The following is a 17,808-nucleotide window of genomic DNA, read 5'->3' as shown; positions in this document are numbered from 1 at the left end:
TAGATGGAAAAGAACACAGCTGCGTCCGCAGGAAGAGGGAAATGACGTCGGCAGACAGTAGGCGGAGTTATCCTCAAACATCCCAGTGAGTACTGACAGTGGCACTGACAGTGACTGACACACCCTCTAGTCTAAACATGGCTTATCCAGGATACGGAGCCGCTCACGGAGGATTCCCGCCCGGGGTGAGGAACCGTACTGAACCGAACTGTGTCGGGCGGGACAGTGTCCGACCCCGGACAGACAGGCAGGCAGGCAGCCAGGCAGCCAGGCAGACAGACAGACCGGAAATGACCGAGCCCAGTCTTCCACAATTGCGAAGCTTCATGCATAGGCGGTATGCGTGTGTTTGTAAAGTGTCGCCGAACCGTCGCAAAGCCCGGGGGGATTGTGGGAACACGGTGTCGGTTAACTTTCTGCTTTAGAAGAGCTCGTGGTGAAAAGTCCTTGTTTGTCCTTGCGGTTCTTTTTAATGGTGGTGAGTGGAGGAACACACAGGCTGCCAGGTGTGTGAACCGAAGTAAGAAATAAAATACACTTTAATGAAATTCAGTGCAGTTGGCGGTTTTAAACAATACTTTTTACAAACAAACAAAAAAGGCTGGGAAAAAAATGGTTTGAGAAGTCGCAGCAGTTTGGGAGGAAGTTGACCTGCTGCCTCGGACCAGGTGCCAACCAGGTGAGCTGTCTACAGCCACTGGCCCAAACATCAGCCTGGCTCTTTACAACCCGGGGTCACTTTACTGGAATGAACCGGAATACCATCCGTCATTACCTTTTATCAGTTTGAGCTCTAGCAAGTTTTGGATCCAGTTCCGCTGGTCACGTGACACCTTGTTCCGTTAGACTGGGCCGCCTGCTAATGTTGCCCCCTGTTGGCTAAACCACGAACTTTCCGTGACATTCCTGTGAAGCAACAGCAGGTTAATTCAGTCAGAAATCTGCATTTTTCTGTGTCGTCCTTTGTTCCCGTAAACTGAGGGACGTGTGTGTGTGTGCGTGTGCGTGCGTGCGTGCGTGCGTGTGTGTGTGTAGCAGCAGCAGCAGGATCCACTCTGGGGATACTTCACTGCAGTCGCTGGAGGTGTAAGTCACAACACAACCCTCTGACTTATTGACTTGTTGACTAACATTGCGCTAACATTGGTGAATGTGGATGCTATGTTGTGATGTGTCTGTTTTCCTCGGCCAATAGGACGGACAGATTTCAGCGGACGAGTTGCAGCGCTGTCTCACGCAGTCCGGCATCGCTGGCTCATACAGACGTAAGAAAAAAAACAACCCTTAAGTTTAAATGATATCAGTCGCCCCCTGTGGCACGACTCTGTTTTGACATTGTTGCTTGGTTTGTTTGCAGCCTTCGGCCTGGAGACCTGCAAACTGATGATCAGCATGCTGGATGTATCCTTCCACAAAACAGACTGATAGGTTTTAGGGGTTTGCGTTGATGTTTTAGACCTCCCATGAAGAAAAGAATGAACTCGAACTTGTGCATGCAACCACTAGACAGAAGGATTGTTCAGTAGGAGGCTGGTGCTGCTTCTTCTACAGGTGTCCTGGTCTGCACTGCAGGGCTCTCGAGGTCAGGGAAAACCTGGCAAATTCATGGAATTTGCAAGTACTTTTTTCAGGTCTGGGAAAGTAATGGAATTTTAGAATTCCATGACACCGCCTCGCCTCCTCCACCTTGGCTCCTTGACCTTTGACCCCCCCCAGCGGGACATGTCAGGCACCATGGGCTTCAATGAGTTCAAGGAGCTGTCGCAGGTGCTGAACGGCTGGAAGACCACGTTCAGCTCCTACGACCAGGACCGCAGCGGCACGGTGGAGGGCCGGGAGCTGCAGATGGCGCTCACCTCCATGGGTGAGGAGGAGGGGGCGGCGGCGGCGATGGAGAGAGCACACAGCCCCGCCCAGCACGCCCTTCCACCCAGTGACAGCACCCCCTGTGTCTGTCTGTCTGTCTTCAGGTTTCAACCTGAGCCCGCAGGCCATGAACGTGGTGATGAGGCGCTACAGCGTCGGTGGCAGGATCGCCTTCGACGACTTCATCAGCGCCTGCATCAAACTGCGAGCGCTGACTGGTGAGTGACACCAAGTCCCACTGGTGTGTGTGTGTGTGTGTGTGTGTGTGTGTGTGTGTGTGTGTGTGTGTGTGTGTGTGTGTGGACTAAAAACACTTGGACAAAGTCTCAATCCAAAATGGATATTTACTGAGAAAATCTTCCTCCAGATAGAACAGTGGACCTTTTTATATGGAGCCAAACTACCTGAATATGGAACCAAGCAAAGCTTAGTACTATACAATAAATAACTTTATATTGCACAAATGAAAAATCTCATTTCCAATTGAAAAAATGTTTTCAAAAATAAATAAAATGTCAATAAAAAATTTGTTTTTTTTTATTTGCAGCCTTCTGATTTAAATTTCCACAATAACTTTTTTCCACGGGTTGGTCATACTTTTAAAAACAAACAAACAAAAAAAAACAATAAATGAATTAAGTCAGAATAATAATATCCTTCAATGGACGTCCTGTCCTGATTGAGCAGTAGAGCATTCCTCGTGCCTCGTGGGACAAATTTGGCCCGCGGGCCAGAATTTGACACCTTTACTTTAACATTACCATCTGTGTGTTCCAGATCAGTTCCGGAGGAGAGATACGTCCCAGAACGGCCATGCGATGTTCCAGTATGACGACGTAAGGTTTTCTGTGACGTGAACACGCAATAACTCCAGTTGGCCACTGGAGGGCAGTAGAAGCAAAGGTTTCTCTTTCTATTGTTAGTCAGCCGCTGTCAGAAAGTTCCCGTAGCCTGTAGCCTCGCGCAATGTATTGAGCAGGAAACCACGTTTAGTGTTGTGTTTACAGCCCCCAGAAAAACACAATAAAATACAAAGTAGCTGCAGGTTTAAGTGTGTCATTCATGTGTGTAATCTAGACTAGTTGTATGTTAATGATGTGATGTATCTGTATATTAATTGTGTGTGTGTCTCCAGTTTATGCAGGTCTCTATGAGTTTATAAAGTGGAGGTGAGGGACCAGACGGAACTCGCCGACCTTCCAGTATCACTCAGTTCTGGCGTCACTGCCAACTTTTCACTTTTATTACTCGTCATGTATAAAAAAAACCCACATAAAAGTCACATTGCATTTTGTATAAACTCTTTTCATCAATACATATTATAACCAGCTAATGGGACCATTTTAACCTGGGGTTGAAATCCCAGTCATTATATGAACATGTTAATGTGAAGATATTGGCACTCAATAAAAGGAAAGACCACTGCTCTCTGTCCAGTCACGTCTCCTCCTGCCACCTCTTTCTCTTCAATGCTTGATTGAAAACTCCTGATGTAATTGATCTGATCTACACAGCAGGTCTGCAAGGCTCCTTGATAACTTCACGTCATACACCTTGGTGTCCATGATGATCACTGGTGACTTCTGCACATGGTGTCTTCTTTGATTGGAATTCTTAGGTTTCTTTGTTCAGATTGTTCCATAAACGGATTCCTTTGGCAGAAACACAACAATCCTATCAATGTAGCCCTTAACCTGGACTTTTAATTGAAAGATTGAAGTTTTATGTGCTTTCCCTCTTTCCAAAATATATTCTCCATGTTGAATCGTAACAATTTTTATGAGCTCTAAACATAAGTTGCAGAATACTTTGATACTCTTACTATTTCATTTCGAAGCAATGACCGCAACAGCTGCTGTTCGCACAGCGAGCAAGCGAACAACACAGCGTCACTATTCTGCTTCTCTAAGCACCAATATGGCGGATGAGCGCGCGCGCGCGCACACACACACACACACACACACACACACACACACACACACACACACACACACACACACACACACACACACGTGACCTGACGTCACGACTCCTCCAGCGTCCGTCTCAGCAGCGAGTCTCCAGCAGCAGCAGTCGAGTCGTGCAGCACCATGATCCGCACCGTCCTCCACCTCCGCCGCGGCCTCCCGAGCCTCAGCCCGCCGCTACTGCGCCACCACTCGGCTGCTGCCATCCCGGAGCCCTGCACGCAGCCGGAGGTCCACTTCAACAAGGTACCGACAGACCCTCCGACCGACAGACAGACCGACCGCAGCAACAGGTTTCGGCGGCGGCCGTGCGGAAGTTGCAGAGTGTGGGACTGATCCGGATCAGCAGGGTCGGTAGGGTCTCTGCAGGCAGCTGCAGTTTTGGTTCAGGATCAGGTTAAGGTGTTATGTAATGCTGCAGGTTAATGGTCACTGCAGCTCTGCGAAGTTGAAATACATGCACACCTGCGTTGTAGTTGTTGTTGTGCTGGTCAGGACTCTCAAAAATCTGCTCATTGTTTTAAGAAACGGCCACAAAAATAGTTTTAAAACAGAGACGAAACAAAACTAAACTCGTTCAAAGTGGCTTGTTTTATTAGCAAGAGTTGATAAAATGTGTGAGATTGTTGCACTGCATGATGTTTTTCAGTTCTCTTCCTCATTCACTTCCACTCAATCCACTATCTGATTATGTAATGAAGACACTGGAATCATTAAACAGGATCAGCCGTGGCTGTTCTGACTGCTTCTTCTTTATCTGTGTTTGAACTGTTGCTGTAACTCACCAGATCATGGTTACATAATGTTGGAATTTACCAAACAGCTATCAGAAGGTCCTGGCAGGATGATTGACTGGGAACTTTGTCTTCAGTATAATAAGTACAAGTTTATAGTAATAAACAAGACTTGCCCTTTCACACAGACTAGCCCAGATTCCACTGGCACAAAGTTTATCTCAGCTGATCAGAAAGAGAGAGAGAGAGAGAGAGAGAGAGAGAGAGAGAGAGAGAGAGAGAGAGAGAGAGAGAGAGAGAGAGAGAGAGAGAGAGAGAGAGAGCAAAGGTCGACAGCAGGTGAAAACATCCAAGCTGATTTCAACAAGAGTCCGTGATGAACGACTCGCCTGACACGATTCAGTAATGAATGACCCCCCTGAGATGGTTCAGTAATGAACGACTCCTATCTGAGGGGATTCAGTATTTGAGGTGATTCAGCAATGAACGACTCCTACCTGCAGTGATTCAGTGTTGTTCAAAGACAGTTTGGAATCTCGTGGGATTCTTGAAACGTTTGCAAAGAGCTGCTGCTGAAGAAACCTTTTCTTTTTCCTGTTGCAGCTGTTCATCAACAACGAATGGCAGGACGCCGTCAGCGGGAAAACCTTCCCGACCATCAACCCCTCCACCGGGGAGGTCATCTGCCAGGTGGCCGAGGCCGACCAGGTGACTCACCTTCACCTTCCTCACTGATACGGAGAAACACTGACAGTAGCAGGAAACACAAGCAGTTACAGTAACTGTAACTGATTACAGTAATCGTAAACTGTTACTGTAATCAGTTACAGTAATCTGTTTTAGTTACAAAAGTAACCAGATAGATAGAGATATAGATTGAGTTATTGATCAATTGACTTTATTTATCCCAAACTCGGAAAACGACACTGTAACACTTCTAAAAAAAAACAGTACAAAAAAAAAAACCTTTGCAATAATTAGGTTGTACGGATCATCAGGAGTCATTTCCTGATGTCCCAGCTGCAAGTGAACGCACCTCAGAGTTCAAGGCAAATTTGAAAACTCAGTTTCAACTCGTTGATTTCTGATGAGTCACAAAATAGCGACTCTCACATAAATAATTATTTTGCAGACGGCAGCTTGTCAGACATTATTAGAAAACAGGCCAATCAGGTCGTTCTGGGTGGTGGATGATGACCCTGAGCTCTTGGCTCTTGGAGATTGGCTCTTGGGCTGCTCACTGGCAAAAAAACACCTCAGATTCATTTATTTTGGCTACGGCAAGCGCTGCCACCTCACGGCAAGAAGAGATTGCGGGTTTGATTCCCAGGGTCTCCTGGGGCCTTTCTGTGTGGAAGTTTGCATGTTCTCCCTGTGTCTGCTGGGTTCTCCAGGTTCTCCAGCTTCCTCCCACACTCCAAAAACATGCATGTGAGGTGAATTGGGAACTCTAAATTGTCAGTAGGTGTGTGTGTGAGAGTGAATGGTTGTTTGTCTCTATGTGGCCCAAATAAAGGGGCCACTGGTCCAGGGTGTCACCCTGAGAGCAGGAGGAGCGGATGGATCCTTGACATGTTTTCTCGGCAGGCTGACGTGAACAAGGCGGTGAAGGCGGCGAGGGAAGCCTTCCGGCTGGGCTCGCCCTGGCGCCGGATGGACGCCTCCCACCGCGGCCTGCTGCTCAACCGATTGGCCGACGCCATCGAGCGAGACTCCGCCTACCTAGCGGTGAGTCACACACACATCTCATCACCTGAGACTGGAGGCGGAGTCAGGGCAACAGCAGCCATTGGAGCTGCTTCCTGTTATTTGGTTCCTGGATCTAGTTCTGATCCTGGACCAGAACCAGAACCAGGATAAACCTCCTGACTGGACTGTGTTGTGCAGGAGCTGGAGACGCTGGACAATGGGAAGCCCTTCGCCGTGTCCTACAGCGTGGACCTGCCCAACGTGGTCAAGTGTCTCAGGTGAGAGGGAGACACGCACACACACACACGCACGCAGTAGTAGTCAGTTGTGAGCCCCTGAGACTCACGTTTACACAAAGCTGTATTCAAAAGAATTCCCGTGTACACGGAGACGCTGGAAACAACTGAAGATGATGTAGTACCTATGCAAATGAAAAAGTGCGGTTTCAGTAAAAATGCCAGCTTGGTGGAAACGCAACGTTGAACTGACTAAATATTTGTGCGTTTTCAGAGAAACCCGTCTTGGTGTAAACGGCCCCTCAGTTAAACACCCATAGGCTGCTTCAGTCCACAGGCAACATCCACAACAAACAAACACTGAAGTGAGGAAGTGGGGGTTGGGCCTGCCGGTAGGAGTGGGGCCTGCCAATTTGCCAGATTATCACAAACATACACACATTATTCATAAGAAGGTGTCGCTCACAGGAAATCTCTGATTCGGCACCATGATATATGAGAGGCAGATGGTTCGAACGATCGCAGTGGAATCTTTGGTGTATATTGGACAGAAACTCTGAAGTGAAATTATAGTTCAATTATTTAAAAAAAAGAGTCAAATTGTAACAGGCTGTGAAGATGGAATGAATCATTTGGAGTCAAGAGTCTTTTCTTCTTGTTCTTGTTCTTATTCTTGTTCTTATTCTTCAGGTACTATGGCGGCTGGGCCGACAAGTGGGAGGGTAAGACCATCCCCATCGATGGAGACTTCTTCTGCTACACCAGACACGAACCCATCGGAGTGTGTGGCCAGATCATCCCGGTGGGACGCTCTGACCTGTGACCCCTGCCGCCGCTGACAAGCTAACACCTGCTGCCGCTAACTTCCGCTCCTAGCTAACACCTGCTGCCGCTAACTTCCGCTCCTAGCTAACACCTGCTGCCGCTAGCTAACATCTGCCAATGCCAGCATTAACGGCTGCCAGCTAAGATCTGTCCATGCGAGCTAACTGCTACTGCTGCTACCTAGTTAGCTAACAAGCTAACATCTGCTGCTAATGTTGCCAACTGTCATTCAGAAAAATAAATGGGTTCCGCAACGTGACTTTGCATCGAGAAGAAATTGACATTGAAGACAACTCAGTAATCTGGGACGAACCCCGTCCCGTATACATTCAAGAATGGGACGCACCATTTCATTGTCCAATACGGGACAGTTGTGTATTTGAAGGGATGCTTGGCAACTCTAGCCGCTGACCTACGCCTGCTGTCACTACCTAACACCTGCCGCAGCCAGCTAATGTTTTCTGAACTTTTGGCTGATCAACCATCTAGTGATTCAAACCTCAGACTGTCAGTATCTACACATTTGATGTGATTGTAGTGTCTCTCTCTCTCTCTCTCGCAGTGGAACTTCCCACTGCTGATGCAGGCCTGGAAGCTCGGCCCGGCTCTCGCCACAGGGAACACGGTGGTGATGAAGGTCGCTGAGCAGACGCCACTCACGGCGCTCTACGTGGCCAACCTCATCAAAGAGGTACCCCCCCCCCCCCCCCCCCCCGTGTGTGTGTGTGTGTGTGTGTGTGTGTGTGTGTGTGTGTGTGTGTGTGTGTGTGTGTGTGACTATTGCAACACAACACAAACTCCTTGGTGGTCGTCTTATTTTTAAAGACTTTTTGTAAAAATGAGTGTTGATTGGTTTATTGGTTTATTGGATCCCCATTAGCTGTAACATTAGCAGTAGCCAGTCTTCTTGGGATCCTAAAAGTATTAGGCGGAGTAATATAAAACATTCATGATACAGACAAGATGATGCAAAGTAGTCACTCACATACTTGCAAAATGCACGATACAAGCAAGACAAGATAAAAAACAACACAAAACGACTTAAAATAATAATAATAATGATAATAATAATAATAATAATAATAATAAAAAACGGTTGAAATAATATATATACAAATTGAAGATATTACAGGACAAAATGGATAAACTGGACCTTTGGCAAATGGTGTTGTAGTTCCACCCGTGACAGCCAGTTATTTTCTACAATATTGGCTGAACACTGCCACCTGCTGTTTCCAGGTGGGTTTCCCTGAAGGCGTGGTCAACATTCTGCCCGGAATGGGACCGTCGGCCGGCGCCGCCATCGCTGGTCACATGGACGTGGACAAGGTGGCGTTCACAGGCTCCACCGAGGTAGGACGTCTCAACGTCTCATCAACAGCTGCTGGCTGCTGGTAACTCGCGGTGTGTTTGTGTCAACGTGGCTTGGTCAATATTGACGACTTGCCTCTGCTCCTTTTTTTCCTTCTTCTTCTTTTTTTCACACTGGCTCTCGACGGCGCCACCAGGTGGGTCACCTGATCCAGCAGGCCGCCGGCAGCACCAACCTGAAGAAGGTGACGCTGGAGCTGGGAGGGAAGAGTCCCAACATCATCCTGTCTGACGCTGACCGTACGTCCCTCCACGGCCAATCACAGCTCACCACGGGCGGTCATGTGACTCCGACCAGCATCAACACATGAGAGCTGAAAACAGCTCCGGTTTGCCACCTAGTGGTCAGTGAGAGCAGGAGGGTACAGCTTGATGTCCGCTGTGTGTGTGTGTGTCTGTGTCTCTCTGTCTCGCTCTCTCTCAGTGGACTACGCAGTGGAGCAGGCCCACTTCGCCCTCTTCTTCAACCAGGGACAGTGCTGCTGCGCCGGCTCTCGGACCTTCGTCCAGGAGGACATCTACAACGAGTTCCTGGAGCGCAGCGTGGAGCGGGCCAAGAGGAGGACCGTGGGGAACCCCTTCCTGCTCAGCACTGAGCAGGGCCCGCAGGTGAGCAGGGTCAGGGGTCAGGGTCAGGGCCTGCAGGTCAGCAGGGTCAGGGGTCAAGGTCCTGGTCAGGGCCCGCAGGTGAGCAGGGTTAGGATTAGGGTCAAGGTCAGGGATCAGGGTCAGGGTTAGCATCAGGGACCGGGTCAAGGTCCAGATCCGCAGGTAAGCAAGGTCAGGGTCAGTGTTTGGGTTAAGGATCAGGGTCATGGTCCTTAGGTCAGTGGATCTTCACCTCCTGCTTCTCCTCTCGTCCAGGTGGACGAAGAGCAGTTCAACAAGATCCTGGGCTACATCAGCAGCGGGAAGCGGGAGGGCGCCAAGCTGCTGTGTGGGGGAGGGGCGGCGGCCGAGCGCGGCTACTTCATCCAGCCCACCGTCTTCGGAGACGTGCAGGACAACATGACCATCGCCAGGGAGGAGGTGACCACCACCACCACCACCACCAACCAGCAGGTGGCTACAGGTTCTCACACCAGGTTCCTTCTCTGCAGATCTTTGGCCCGGTGATGCAGGTGCTGAAGTTCAAGACCCTGGAGGAGGTGATGACCCGTGCCAACGACACCAAGTACGGCCTGGCAGCCGCTGTCTTCACCAAGGACATCGACAAGGCCCACTACGTCTCCGGCGGGCTGCGGGCCGGCACTGTCTGGTAGGACCACATCATCATCATCATCATCATTTCTGCCAGTCTGGTGTTGCTGGTCCACGACAGAAGCAGCTGTCTGTCAGAGCTCACAGTAGAGCCGGACCAGTCGGCATCGTTCAGGAGATGAAAAGAGGAAATGAGAGGCGTAGCTACAGCTACTTGTCCACTGGACGAGGAGACAAGGGCTGTGTCTCAATTCAGGGTCTGCATCCTTCGAACGAAGGGTCCTCCGTCCGAAGGAAGCATTCTCCCAAGGACCCGGCCGAACCAAAACCCGCCTCCCCGGTAACCACACGGGACGGTCTAGCCTTCGGCGTATTTCCTGGTTGCGTCACCGCCGTTCCCCACTGCTGGCCAACCCCGGAAGTGACGTTTTTATAGCATCAAGCTAACCATTGGTTCGCCATCTAACGATGCCGTTGGATGATCAAATAAGTAAAATCCCTACGTTAAAAACTGAATATTTTATGTGAAATTTCAAGACTTGAATTTATACGTTGTGTCTTTGCCAGTACATGCCGCTAATTTCAGCTGACTTTCCAGGATGCTTTGCAGCAGCACGCAAAGTAGCGGTGTGTCCTTGGAATCGGCTAAAAGTAGGGCGCATTCCGAGTACGCATTTGGAGCGTCCTTCGGATTTTCAGGAATTGGGACAAGCTTTCGCTCAGTGCTATGACGCAACTTCCTTTCAAATGCATGCTCGTAAGGATGCAGACCCTGAATTGAGACACAGCCAAGGAGGTTTGAAGAATGTTTGGGGAAACAGGAAGTGATGCGAGCGATGTCCTCTGTTTGACAGGATCAACTGCTACGACGTGTTTGGTGCTCAGGCTCCGTTTGGAGGATACAAAGCTTCAGGGAACGGCCGAGAGCTGGGAGAGTACGGCCTGCAAAACTACACCGAGGTCAAGACGGTGAGCCAGCCCACGCTCAGCCCAGGCTAATGCTAATGCTAACGCTAGAAATTCGCTATTTTTACATACAGTAGGTGATCGTCATCAACAGGTGGTGAACTTATCGAATAGAATAAATTGTGTGTGTGTGTGTGTGTCCAGGTGACCATCAAGGTGCCGCAGAAGAACTCGTAGATGATGCAACAGGAATTGACGGACGCTTCGGTTGACTTGACTTCACCGCAACAATAGTGAAAACTGGTTTCAAAGTTTCATGCTTGACTCTTACCAGCAGGGGGCGTGCAGGACTGCTGTTTGCTGCTTCATTACTCCATGATCACATGTTCACGCTCGCCGCCACCGGCGACTTTGCAGAACTTTGACTAATAGGATAGTTTTTGTTTTGTTTTTTCTGCCTTTTGATAATAAAGTCAGTAGTTCAGCAGGTCGTCTGCAATCTCTCGTCCATATCGACCAAACCTCTGATTTATTTTCAGCCGCTCAGATGAAAGGGGTGGAGCTACAGTCAGGTGAAAGGGGTGGAGCCACAGCTGGCTGATGCACGACGAGACCTTCCAGGTGACTGGATGACAAGGTGGAAGGACCCTGGGGAGGGCGGGAGAGTTGTTGGTGCCTTTTGTGATGTCACAGAGGGCCAACGTCCAAAACCAACTGCTTTAACCGCTGAGGCAGAGCCACATGTAGCCACCAGGGGGTGGTGCCACGTTTTGACATACTGCGGAGACTCACATCGCGTCCTGTCAGCTTATTCGGTCGAGTTGGTGGTGAGGTCACAAGATGTTTGCCAAGGAGACGACCTCCCCTGATTGGCTGGTCAGTACGCATCAGTAATACACCTTGTGAATGGTCACGACAGACTTTATTGATTTCTGATTTGACACAGATGCTGATCATTGTTGATCATCAGTCATAAAAATAAACATTGTAACATTGAAAGATATAGGACCATGACTTCATATGAACAGCATTTAACCACCTGGTCCATGCAGCCAATCAGAGGCCGCCATCCACACTTATCAAAATACACTGACAAGACAGACAGATTGCGCTTTTTCTAAAAATCTTGCAGCGACGATGATGGTGGTGATGATGACGGGGTCAAAGGTCGTTCGTGCTCAACCAGGCACGCTCACAGCAGCGCCGCCTTCAGGAACTGTGGGGAGAAACACACTCCATGTGACCGCTGCATCATTTACTCACTGTTCCAGAGTCAGTGTAAAAACTCAGAGGTCAGCCTCCGAGCTCACCTGCTTGAAGGAGAAGCTGGCCACCTGGCAGTCACATGGCAGTTTGAGCAGGTGGGCCTGGAACCGGTCTGAGACACACACACACACACACACACGGAGGAGAAACAAAGTAACAAAGTGTATTTATGTGACATGAGACTAGACCCAGTCTGGTGCCAGTGTTTCTGCAGCTGGTTAGCTGATTTGTTTGTTGTGCGAGATAATGGCCGTGGGCGTCGGCTGTGGCCGTGGCCAGCCGGTCAGCTGACCTTTCAGCATCTGCAGTTTGGTCAGAACTGCCACAAACTCGTCGTAGTCGATGCCGCCGCCGGACTGATGATGAACCCACAGAGTCCTGAAGGTCTCTTCGTCCAGCTGGAAGTCTGCAGGAAGATCAGGTGGGAGGTCTCTGACCAGGTGTTCTACTCACTTAAAGGGACAGTTCACCTGTTCCCTGTCAACATGGCTCTGGTCAAGTGCAGCTGGGTGATTTTCCAGCGGCACGCCTCAAACAAAAGGCTCAGAGGTGAACACTCACCCCGCTCGGTCATCGACTTCTTCATCTGCGCTCGGCTGACGGACGGAGGGTCCCTGCTCTCGTAACTCTCCACGTACTCCCTCCGCAGCGCGGCGGCGTAGTGCTCCAGCTTGAAGACCTCCACCGTCTCCAGCTCCCCGGAGTTGTCTTCCTGGGGGCGTGGCTTAAAGAAAATCCTTGGCAAGAGAGCCACAAACACAGTGCATTCCCACAGGCCCTGGTCGGCCGCGAACAAGCTATCCCCCCCTGCTGGTCTTGTTGTGTTAAAAGACCTGCATTCAAATCAAACAGGGGCTCGAGGTTTTTCTAATCTCAGCCACTTTTTTCAACCACAAGTGATGTTTTACACGATGGCTCTGAAGGACAAATGTGGTGCAGTGGGAGGAGAACTGTGAGCAGAGGAACCAGAGGAACCAGCAGCACTGAAGAGGATACGTCCATGAGAGTCAGCAGTAGACGGGCCGTCCTGAGACTCAGCGCTGGATTTTAAAGACAAAATTATATCTTTACTGAGACAAGAAAAACACATTCTGGGAATAATTAGGTGTTGTTAAAAAGTAAAAAAAAAAAAAAAAAAGAGCAACTGACATTTTCCCCGAACAGAAAATCCTCCAGCGTTCAGCTTGACGAGAAGATCTTCAGCAGTCAGCGCCTGTGGACCAAATCATCTTTAGCAACAGCAGCAGTTCGCCTGTACACACCTTGTACACGCCTGATATACACCTTATACACACCCTGAATATATTCTGTACACACCCTTTATACACTCTAAACCACTGCTACCCACCCCATACTAGGACAAGACACACAGGACAAGACAAACCATGTGACCCTCCACGGATCCTACACCCTAAACACATCGTGTACACAATCTGTACACACCCTGTATTCACTCTGGATACACCATGTACACACCCTGTATTCACTCTGGATACACCATGTGCACACCCTGTATTCACCCTGAATACAACTGTACACACACTTTATACACCCTGAATACACGCTCTACACACCTTATATACACCTTATATACAACCCTCTACACGCCCTTTACACACCCTGCATTCACCCTGAATGCACTCCGTATACACCCTATATACAGCAATATGTTTACAAGTTTCCAGACTTTGGGGGTGTTGTGCTCACCTCAGATCTGCTCTCTTCCTGTAAAATAAAGAGGAGACAGACAGACAGACAGATTTCAGACAAATAGATTTCAAAAGCATTCCCAATTAAGATTAATTCATTCATGTCCTGGAGGTGTGACGGACTTGCTGAACACATTCAACCACATTGTGGAAATGTTCTGGAAAAACATGTATAGGAAGGATGTTCTAACAAGAACTTCACATCCTTCCAGATGCGCTGCAGGGGGTGCCGAGTGTTCGGACAAGTACTCACCGAGATGCAGCCTTGGCCCTCAGGGAAGGAGTTGCACTGCAGCTCCTCTGGCCAGGAAATGCCAAAGTTGCGCATCAAGCCTTCGCAGCCTTGTCTGGACCTCTCGCAGAAGGACCTGCAGGGCCGCTGTACTTCGCCCGCCTCGCACTTGGGGACGTACACCATGCATACAAAGAGGCGGATGTCCACCTGGCACACAGTCTGCACAAAGGCGTTGAAGAAGGACATCTTGGTGGCGGCCTCCCGCTGGCTGGTATGGCCCAGCAGGTTGGGGATCATGGTCTGGTTGTAGGACAATCCCTGGCAGATGGGGATGCTGATTGGCTCGCAGAGCTGCCCACTGCTACCCACCCCGTACTGGGACAAGACACACAGGACTGTAGGTTACTCACAGGTCAGGTCAACCTTCCACTTGGGTCTACTGCCCTGAGAAGAAGGGACTCACCTCCTTGCAGGACTCAGTACTGAAGGACTCACAGCGTAACCTGTTGGGCCACTCGAAGCCAAAACGGTTCATCATCGGCTCGCAGTCAGATCGCGCCTGCTCGCAGAGACTCCTGCAGGGGGGTAAGGGTCTTCCAGACACACATTTGGGGGTGTACACCGAGCACACAAAGTCCTTCAGGTAAGGGGAGCACCCCACTTTGACCAGCGGGTAATACTGGTGAATCTCCAAGCCGATTTCATCCTGCTGCATTTGGCCGAGGGGGTTTGGCAAGAAGGTCTCGTTGTAAGGCAGCCCTGTGCACAAAGGCACCGTGATTGGCTGGCACGTCCCGGGCATCTGTGAGTTGTGACGCTGGAAAACACAAAAACCTTGTGACCCTCCACAGATCCTACAGAACTACAGAAATGATTGTGCCTTGGCGGATTTGTCTTAAGTTCTTGGAGATAGTGCTGACCCAGACCTCCAGGGTGGCAAAGCCTCCAAGGGACCCAGATCTCCATGGAGCAAGGAACAACATTTAATTTTAGGGTGTCTGTTAGTCATGATTGACCCCTGACACACCTGCTGCAAGCTGACTAAATATACTTCTCTGCCATCAGAACGTTTTTGTTGTGGACAAAAATTTTTTAATCAAGACTTACGGGTAGATCCACAAAGCAATTGTGCGACTTTTGCGCCAGAAAATCTGTGTAAATAGTGCCAAAAACGGTGATTCCAATCCACAGAGGGGACGCAAACACCGCCAGCCAAAACCAGGCCAAAACCTGTCTGTCAAAGTGTTTCTGGCTTCTGAGTGAAACTTTCCTCTCTGAAAAGCCTGAAATATATATATGGCTCCCCAAATCTTATATATAGATAGGCATAGACTACAATATATGCCAATATTTTATATGGGCTATGAAAAATACAAATGGTACTCAGGTGTTGGTGATTGTCTTGCTTATATAATGACTAACGTGTCTTGCCTCTTGACTTTCTTTCCATTATGGCAGCAGTCTTGGCCAGACAGAGGAGGCATCGTAATGCCAGGCGCGCACAGGAGCGCGTTTGTTGTAGCAGAGTTTTGCTGTTTGACTTCCGAGAACGGGAAATTTTAAAGAGAAAAATTTTTTTTGCTTTACTTTTGTTGCATGTCTACTTGCTTCAGCAGCAAGGGCAGCCAGCCCACGATCTGAAATTTTTTGTTTTCTTTTCCGTGCATCCATGAACACAAACCAAACACATGAACTCACGAACAACCTTTGGCGCAAACTGCTCTCAGGTTGCCAGACTGCAACATTCGCAACTGTTTCAGGTGCTGCATTTGTGGGAGTGTTTGCGCCTGCATGTCATTAGCGCAAAAACCTTTGTGGATACCCGCATCTGTGGCGCAAATTGCGGCCGCAATCTCGCCGCAAAACGTGCTGCATTTTACCGCTGCGCGCCCTTTTTTGAGGATCTACCCCTTATTGTTTGCATCTTGTTGTTAATCTGCCATGTTTTCTGTTTAAGAAGTGAAAACATGGCACTGTTATTGTTCCGTTTTATCTCCTCTTCATCTTCCCTCTTTGTTTTTGTTCTGTGGAGCTCTGTGTTCAGAGTGAAGAGGCAGTGGGAATCATTACACCAGCAACACTTGTTTTTCTACCACCGCATTCCTCAGATAACACATGATTCATCCCTAACACATTAACAAAATAATAATGTAGCTCTTGGGGGCCCCCTAGTGGTCACTGAAGCCTTAACCAGGTGCTTGGTTGGGCCGGCTCTGCTGGGAGACCTGCTGGTCAGTCCAAGTCACGCCTCTTCATCGCCACATCCAAAGACAGGAGGACACCTACCGGGCCGCAGGAGTCTGTGCTGAAGGCCTCGCAGCGGAGCCCCGCTGGCCACTGGAAGCCAAACTTGTTGAGCAGAGGCTCGCAGCCGGAACGGGCCTGCTCGCAGAGCGTCCTGCAGGGCGGCCGAGCGCGTCCATGCATACACTCGGGGGTGTAGACGGAGCACAGGAACGGCTTGAGGTGGTCGGAGCAGCCGGCGTGGAGAAGCGGCGCAAAGGTGTGCAGCTCCAGACTGGCGTCATCCTGGGTGCGGTGGCCCAGGGAATTGGGCAGCACGGTCTGGGAGTAGGGCTGGTCCTTGCAGATGGGCACCGTGATGGTCTGACAGGCTGGAGGAGGAGCTGTGGTGGTGCCCACCACGGGACTGCCTGCTCCCTGGACAAAGAAGCAAAAAGGGAGCTGGTGGACAAATAGCAGCCTTCCTTTCTTCCTACATTCTTCTTTCCTTCCTCCCTGCTTTCCTTTCTGCCCTCCTTCCTGCCATTCTTCTTTCGTTCCTTTCTGTCTTCCTTCCTTCCTTCCTACTTTCCCTCTTTCCTCTCTCCCTCCTTCCTTCAACCATGCCTTTCCTCCCTCTTTCCTTCCTGCCTTCTTCCTTCCCTTACTACTTTCCTTTATTCCTGTCTTTCTCCTTTCCTTCCTTCCTTTGTTCATTCTTTCCCTCCTTCCTTCCTTCCTTCCTTCCTGCCTTCCTCCATTCCTAAGTAAGGAGGGATCCTTCCTTCCATGATGCAGCCTCATTTTTCTCTTACGAGCTCCAAACACAGAGCCCGATGCTGTTGTTGCTCCTCAGCTGGACTGGCCACACCCCCCACCATCTCATCGAAAACACTCTGTTTTTGTTCATGTACCCAGATGTTGACAAACATTAACAGCGAGTGGTTGTGCTATTGCTACCCACCAACCTGGATGCAGTTGGACTGCGGTAGAGTGTCACAGCGGAGCCTTATCGGCCAGTAGAGCCGCTTGGTTCTCAGTGCCGCCTCGCAGTCCGTCTTGACCTTCTCACAGAGCGCCCTGCAGGGCTTCAGGCGGGTGTCGGTGTCCAAGCCGCACTCCGGCACTGCCACGCGACACATGACCGTGGCGATGTGAGGCGAACACGCTGTCGCCACCATCTGGCCAATCTGTTGCAGGTTGAATCCCGTGGCGCCGGTTGGGTGCATGGTGGTGCTGTAGCCCAGACCCTGGCAGAAGGTGGTCGTCACTGGCTTGCAGGCTCCCGGGTCAGTCCTGGCGCCGGCCGCTGGCTGCAGAGACGCCAGCAAAGCCAAGACAACCATGGCCAAAGTCTTCATGGTACTTCCCTCTGTCTTCTGAAGGCAGCAGCCCTGGTCTGTGTGGTGGAAGGAACTTCTGGAGTTTCTGGCTGGAGCTTTTGAGATCAAGTCTAGCTGGCTCCTCTGCTCGGGTTGTGTAGGGGAGGGATGTCGGGAGGAGCCAGGAATGGAGGTTTATACAAAGAAGACATTGATTGGTGATCAGGCTGAAAATCACGTACCAGTAGTGCTTGATACA

The 17,808-nt window shown here is 49.9% G+C and overlaps 3 protein-coding genes across 4 annotated transcripts; 2 read left to right on the top strand and 1 right to left on the bottom strand.

Annotated features, from left to right (window-relative positions):
- Window positions 1-42: 42 nt before the first annotated feature.
- Window positions 43-3,291, top strand: LOC142889928 (sorcin-like). 2 transcript variants are annotated; one of them, XM_076028621.1, is made up of 8 exons: window positions 43-185; window positions 1,039-1,086; window positions 1,196-1,265; window positions 1,358-1,401; window positions 1,717-1,864; window positions 1,971-2,084; window positions 2,644-2,702; window positions 3,002-3,291. In XM_076028621.1, the coding sequence occupies exons 1-8, from the start codon at window positions 138-140 to the stop codon at window positions 3,026-3,028; spliced, it is 558 nt and encodes a 185-aa protein (XP_075884736.1). In that variant the 5' UTR covers window positions 43-137; the 3' UTR covers window positions 3,029-3,291. The 2 variants fall into 2 exon arrangements, with proteins under 2 accessions (XP_075884736.1, XP_075884727.1); XM_076028612.1 differs by having other exon boundaries at window positions 50-185; window positions 1,036-1,086.
- Window positions 3,292-3,905: 614 nt separating this feature from the next.
- Window positions 3,906-11,281, top strand: LOC142889841 (aldehyde dehydrogenase, mitochondrial-like). Its single transcript, XM_076028505.1, has 13 exons — window positions 3,906-4,079; window positions 5,171-5,275; window positions 6,155-6,295; window positions 6,455-6,534; window positions 7,183-7,294; window positions 7,880-8,008; window positions 8,557-8,670; window positions 8,826-8,928; window positions 9,113-9,297; window positions 9,553-9,717; window positions 9,789-9,946; window positions 10,743-10,857; window positions 10,999-11,281. Exons 1-13 carry the CDS (start codon window positions 3,957-3,959, stop codon window positions 11,029-11,031), a joined length of 1,563 nt encoding a protein of 520 aa, XP_075884620.1. The 5' UTR covers window positions 3,906-3,956; the 3' UTR covers window positions 11,032-11,281.
- A 413-nt stretch (window positions 11,282-11,694) lies between these two features.
- Window positions 11,695-17,674, bottom strand: LOC142889744 (uncharacterized). Its single transcript, XM_076028478.1, has 11 exons — window positions 17,196-17,674; window positions 16,291-16,665; window positions 14,468-14,821; window positions 14,023-14,379; window positions 13,768-13,785; window positions 13,210-13,273; window positions 13,057-13,100; window positions 12,622-12,772; window positions 12,353-12,466; window positions 12,105-12,172; window positions 11,695-12,010 (listed from the first exon to the last, which is right to left on the bottom strand). The coding sequence occupies exons 1-11, from the start codon at window positions 17,586-17,588 to the stop codon at window positions 11,987-11,989; spliced, it is 1,962 nt and encodes a 653-aa protein (XP_075884593.1). The 5' UTR covers window positions 17,589-17,674; the 3' UTR covers window positions 11,695-11,986.
- Window positions 17,675-17,808: the final 134 nt, after the last annotated feature.

The sequence above is a fragment of the Nelusetta ayraudi genome, unplaced genomic scaffold (genome assembly GCF_046127955.1).
Source record: "Nelusetta ayraudi isolate G7.1 ecotype Tasmania unplaced genomic scaffold, CSIRO-AGI_Nayr_v1 ptg000003l, whole genome shotgun sequence".
Taxonomy (NCBI): Eukaryota; Metazoa; Chordata; class Actinopteri; order Tetraodontiformes; family Monacanthidae; genus Nelusetta; species Nelusetta ayraudi.
The sequence above is the reverse complement of the archived record's forward strand: the minus strand, read 5'-3'. Positions and strand labels throughout refer to the sequence as shown.

Bases quoted from the DNA above. Each gene is read 5' to 3' on its own strand.
- LOC142889744 (XM_076028478.1), bottom strand. From the start codon at position 17,588: ATGAAGACTTTGGCCATGGTTGTCTTGGCTTTGCTGGCGTCTCTGCAG. The intron at 16,666-17,195 runs GTTGGTGGGTAG...TTCTTTGTCCAG, and splicing joins CGCAGTCCAACTGCATCCAG to GGAGCAGGCAGTCCCGTGGT. The intron at 14,822-16,290 runs GTAGGTGTCCTC...TGTGTTTTCCAG, and splicing joins GCACAGACTCCTGCGGCCCG to CGTCACAACTCACAGATGCC.
- LOC142889928 (XM_076028612.1), top strand. From the start codon at position 138: ATGGCTTATCCAGGATACGGAGCCGCTCACGGAGGATTCCCGCCCGGG. The intron at 1,087-1,195 runs GTAAGTCACAAC...CTCGGCCAATAG, and splicing joins TCACTGCAGTCGCTGGAGGT to GACGGACAGATTTCAGCGGA. The intron at 1,865-1,970 runs GTGAGGAGGAGG...GTCTGTCTTCAG, and splicing joins GATGGCGCTCACCTCCATGG to GTTTCAACCTGAGCCCGCAG.
- LOC142889841 (XM_076028505.1), top strand. From the start codon at position 3,957: ATGATCCGCACCGTCCTCCACCTCCGCCGCGGCCTCCCGAGCCTCAGC. The intron at 4,080-5,170 runs GTACCGACAGAC...TTCCTGTTGCAG, and splicing joins CGGAGGTCCACTTCAACAAG to CTGTTCATCAACAACGAATG. The intron at 5,276-6,154 runs GTGACTCACCTT...TTTTCTCGGCAG, and splicing joins AGGTGGCCGAGGCCGACCAG to GCTGACGTGAACAAGGCGGT.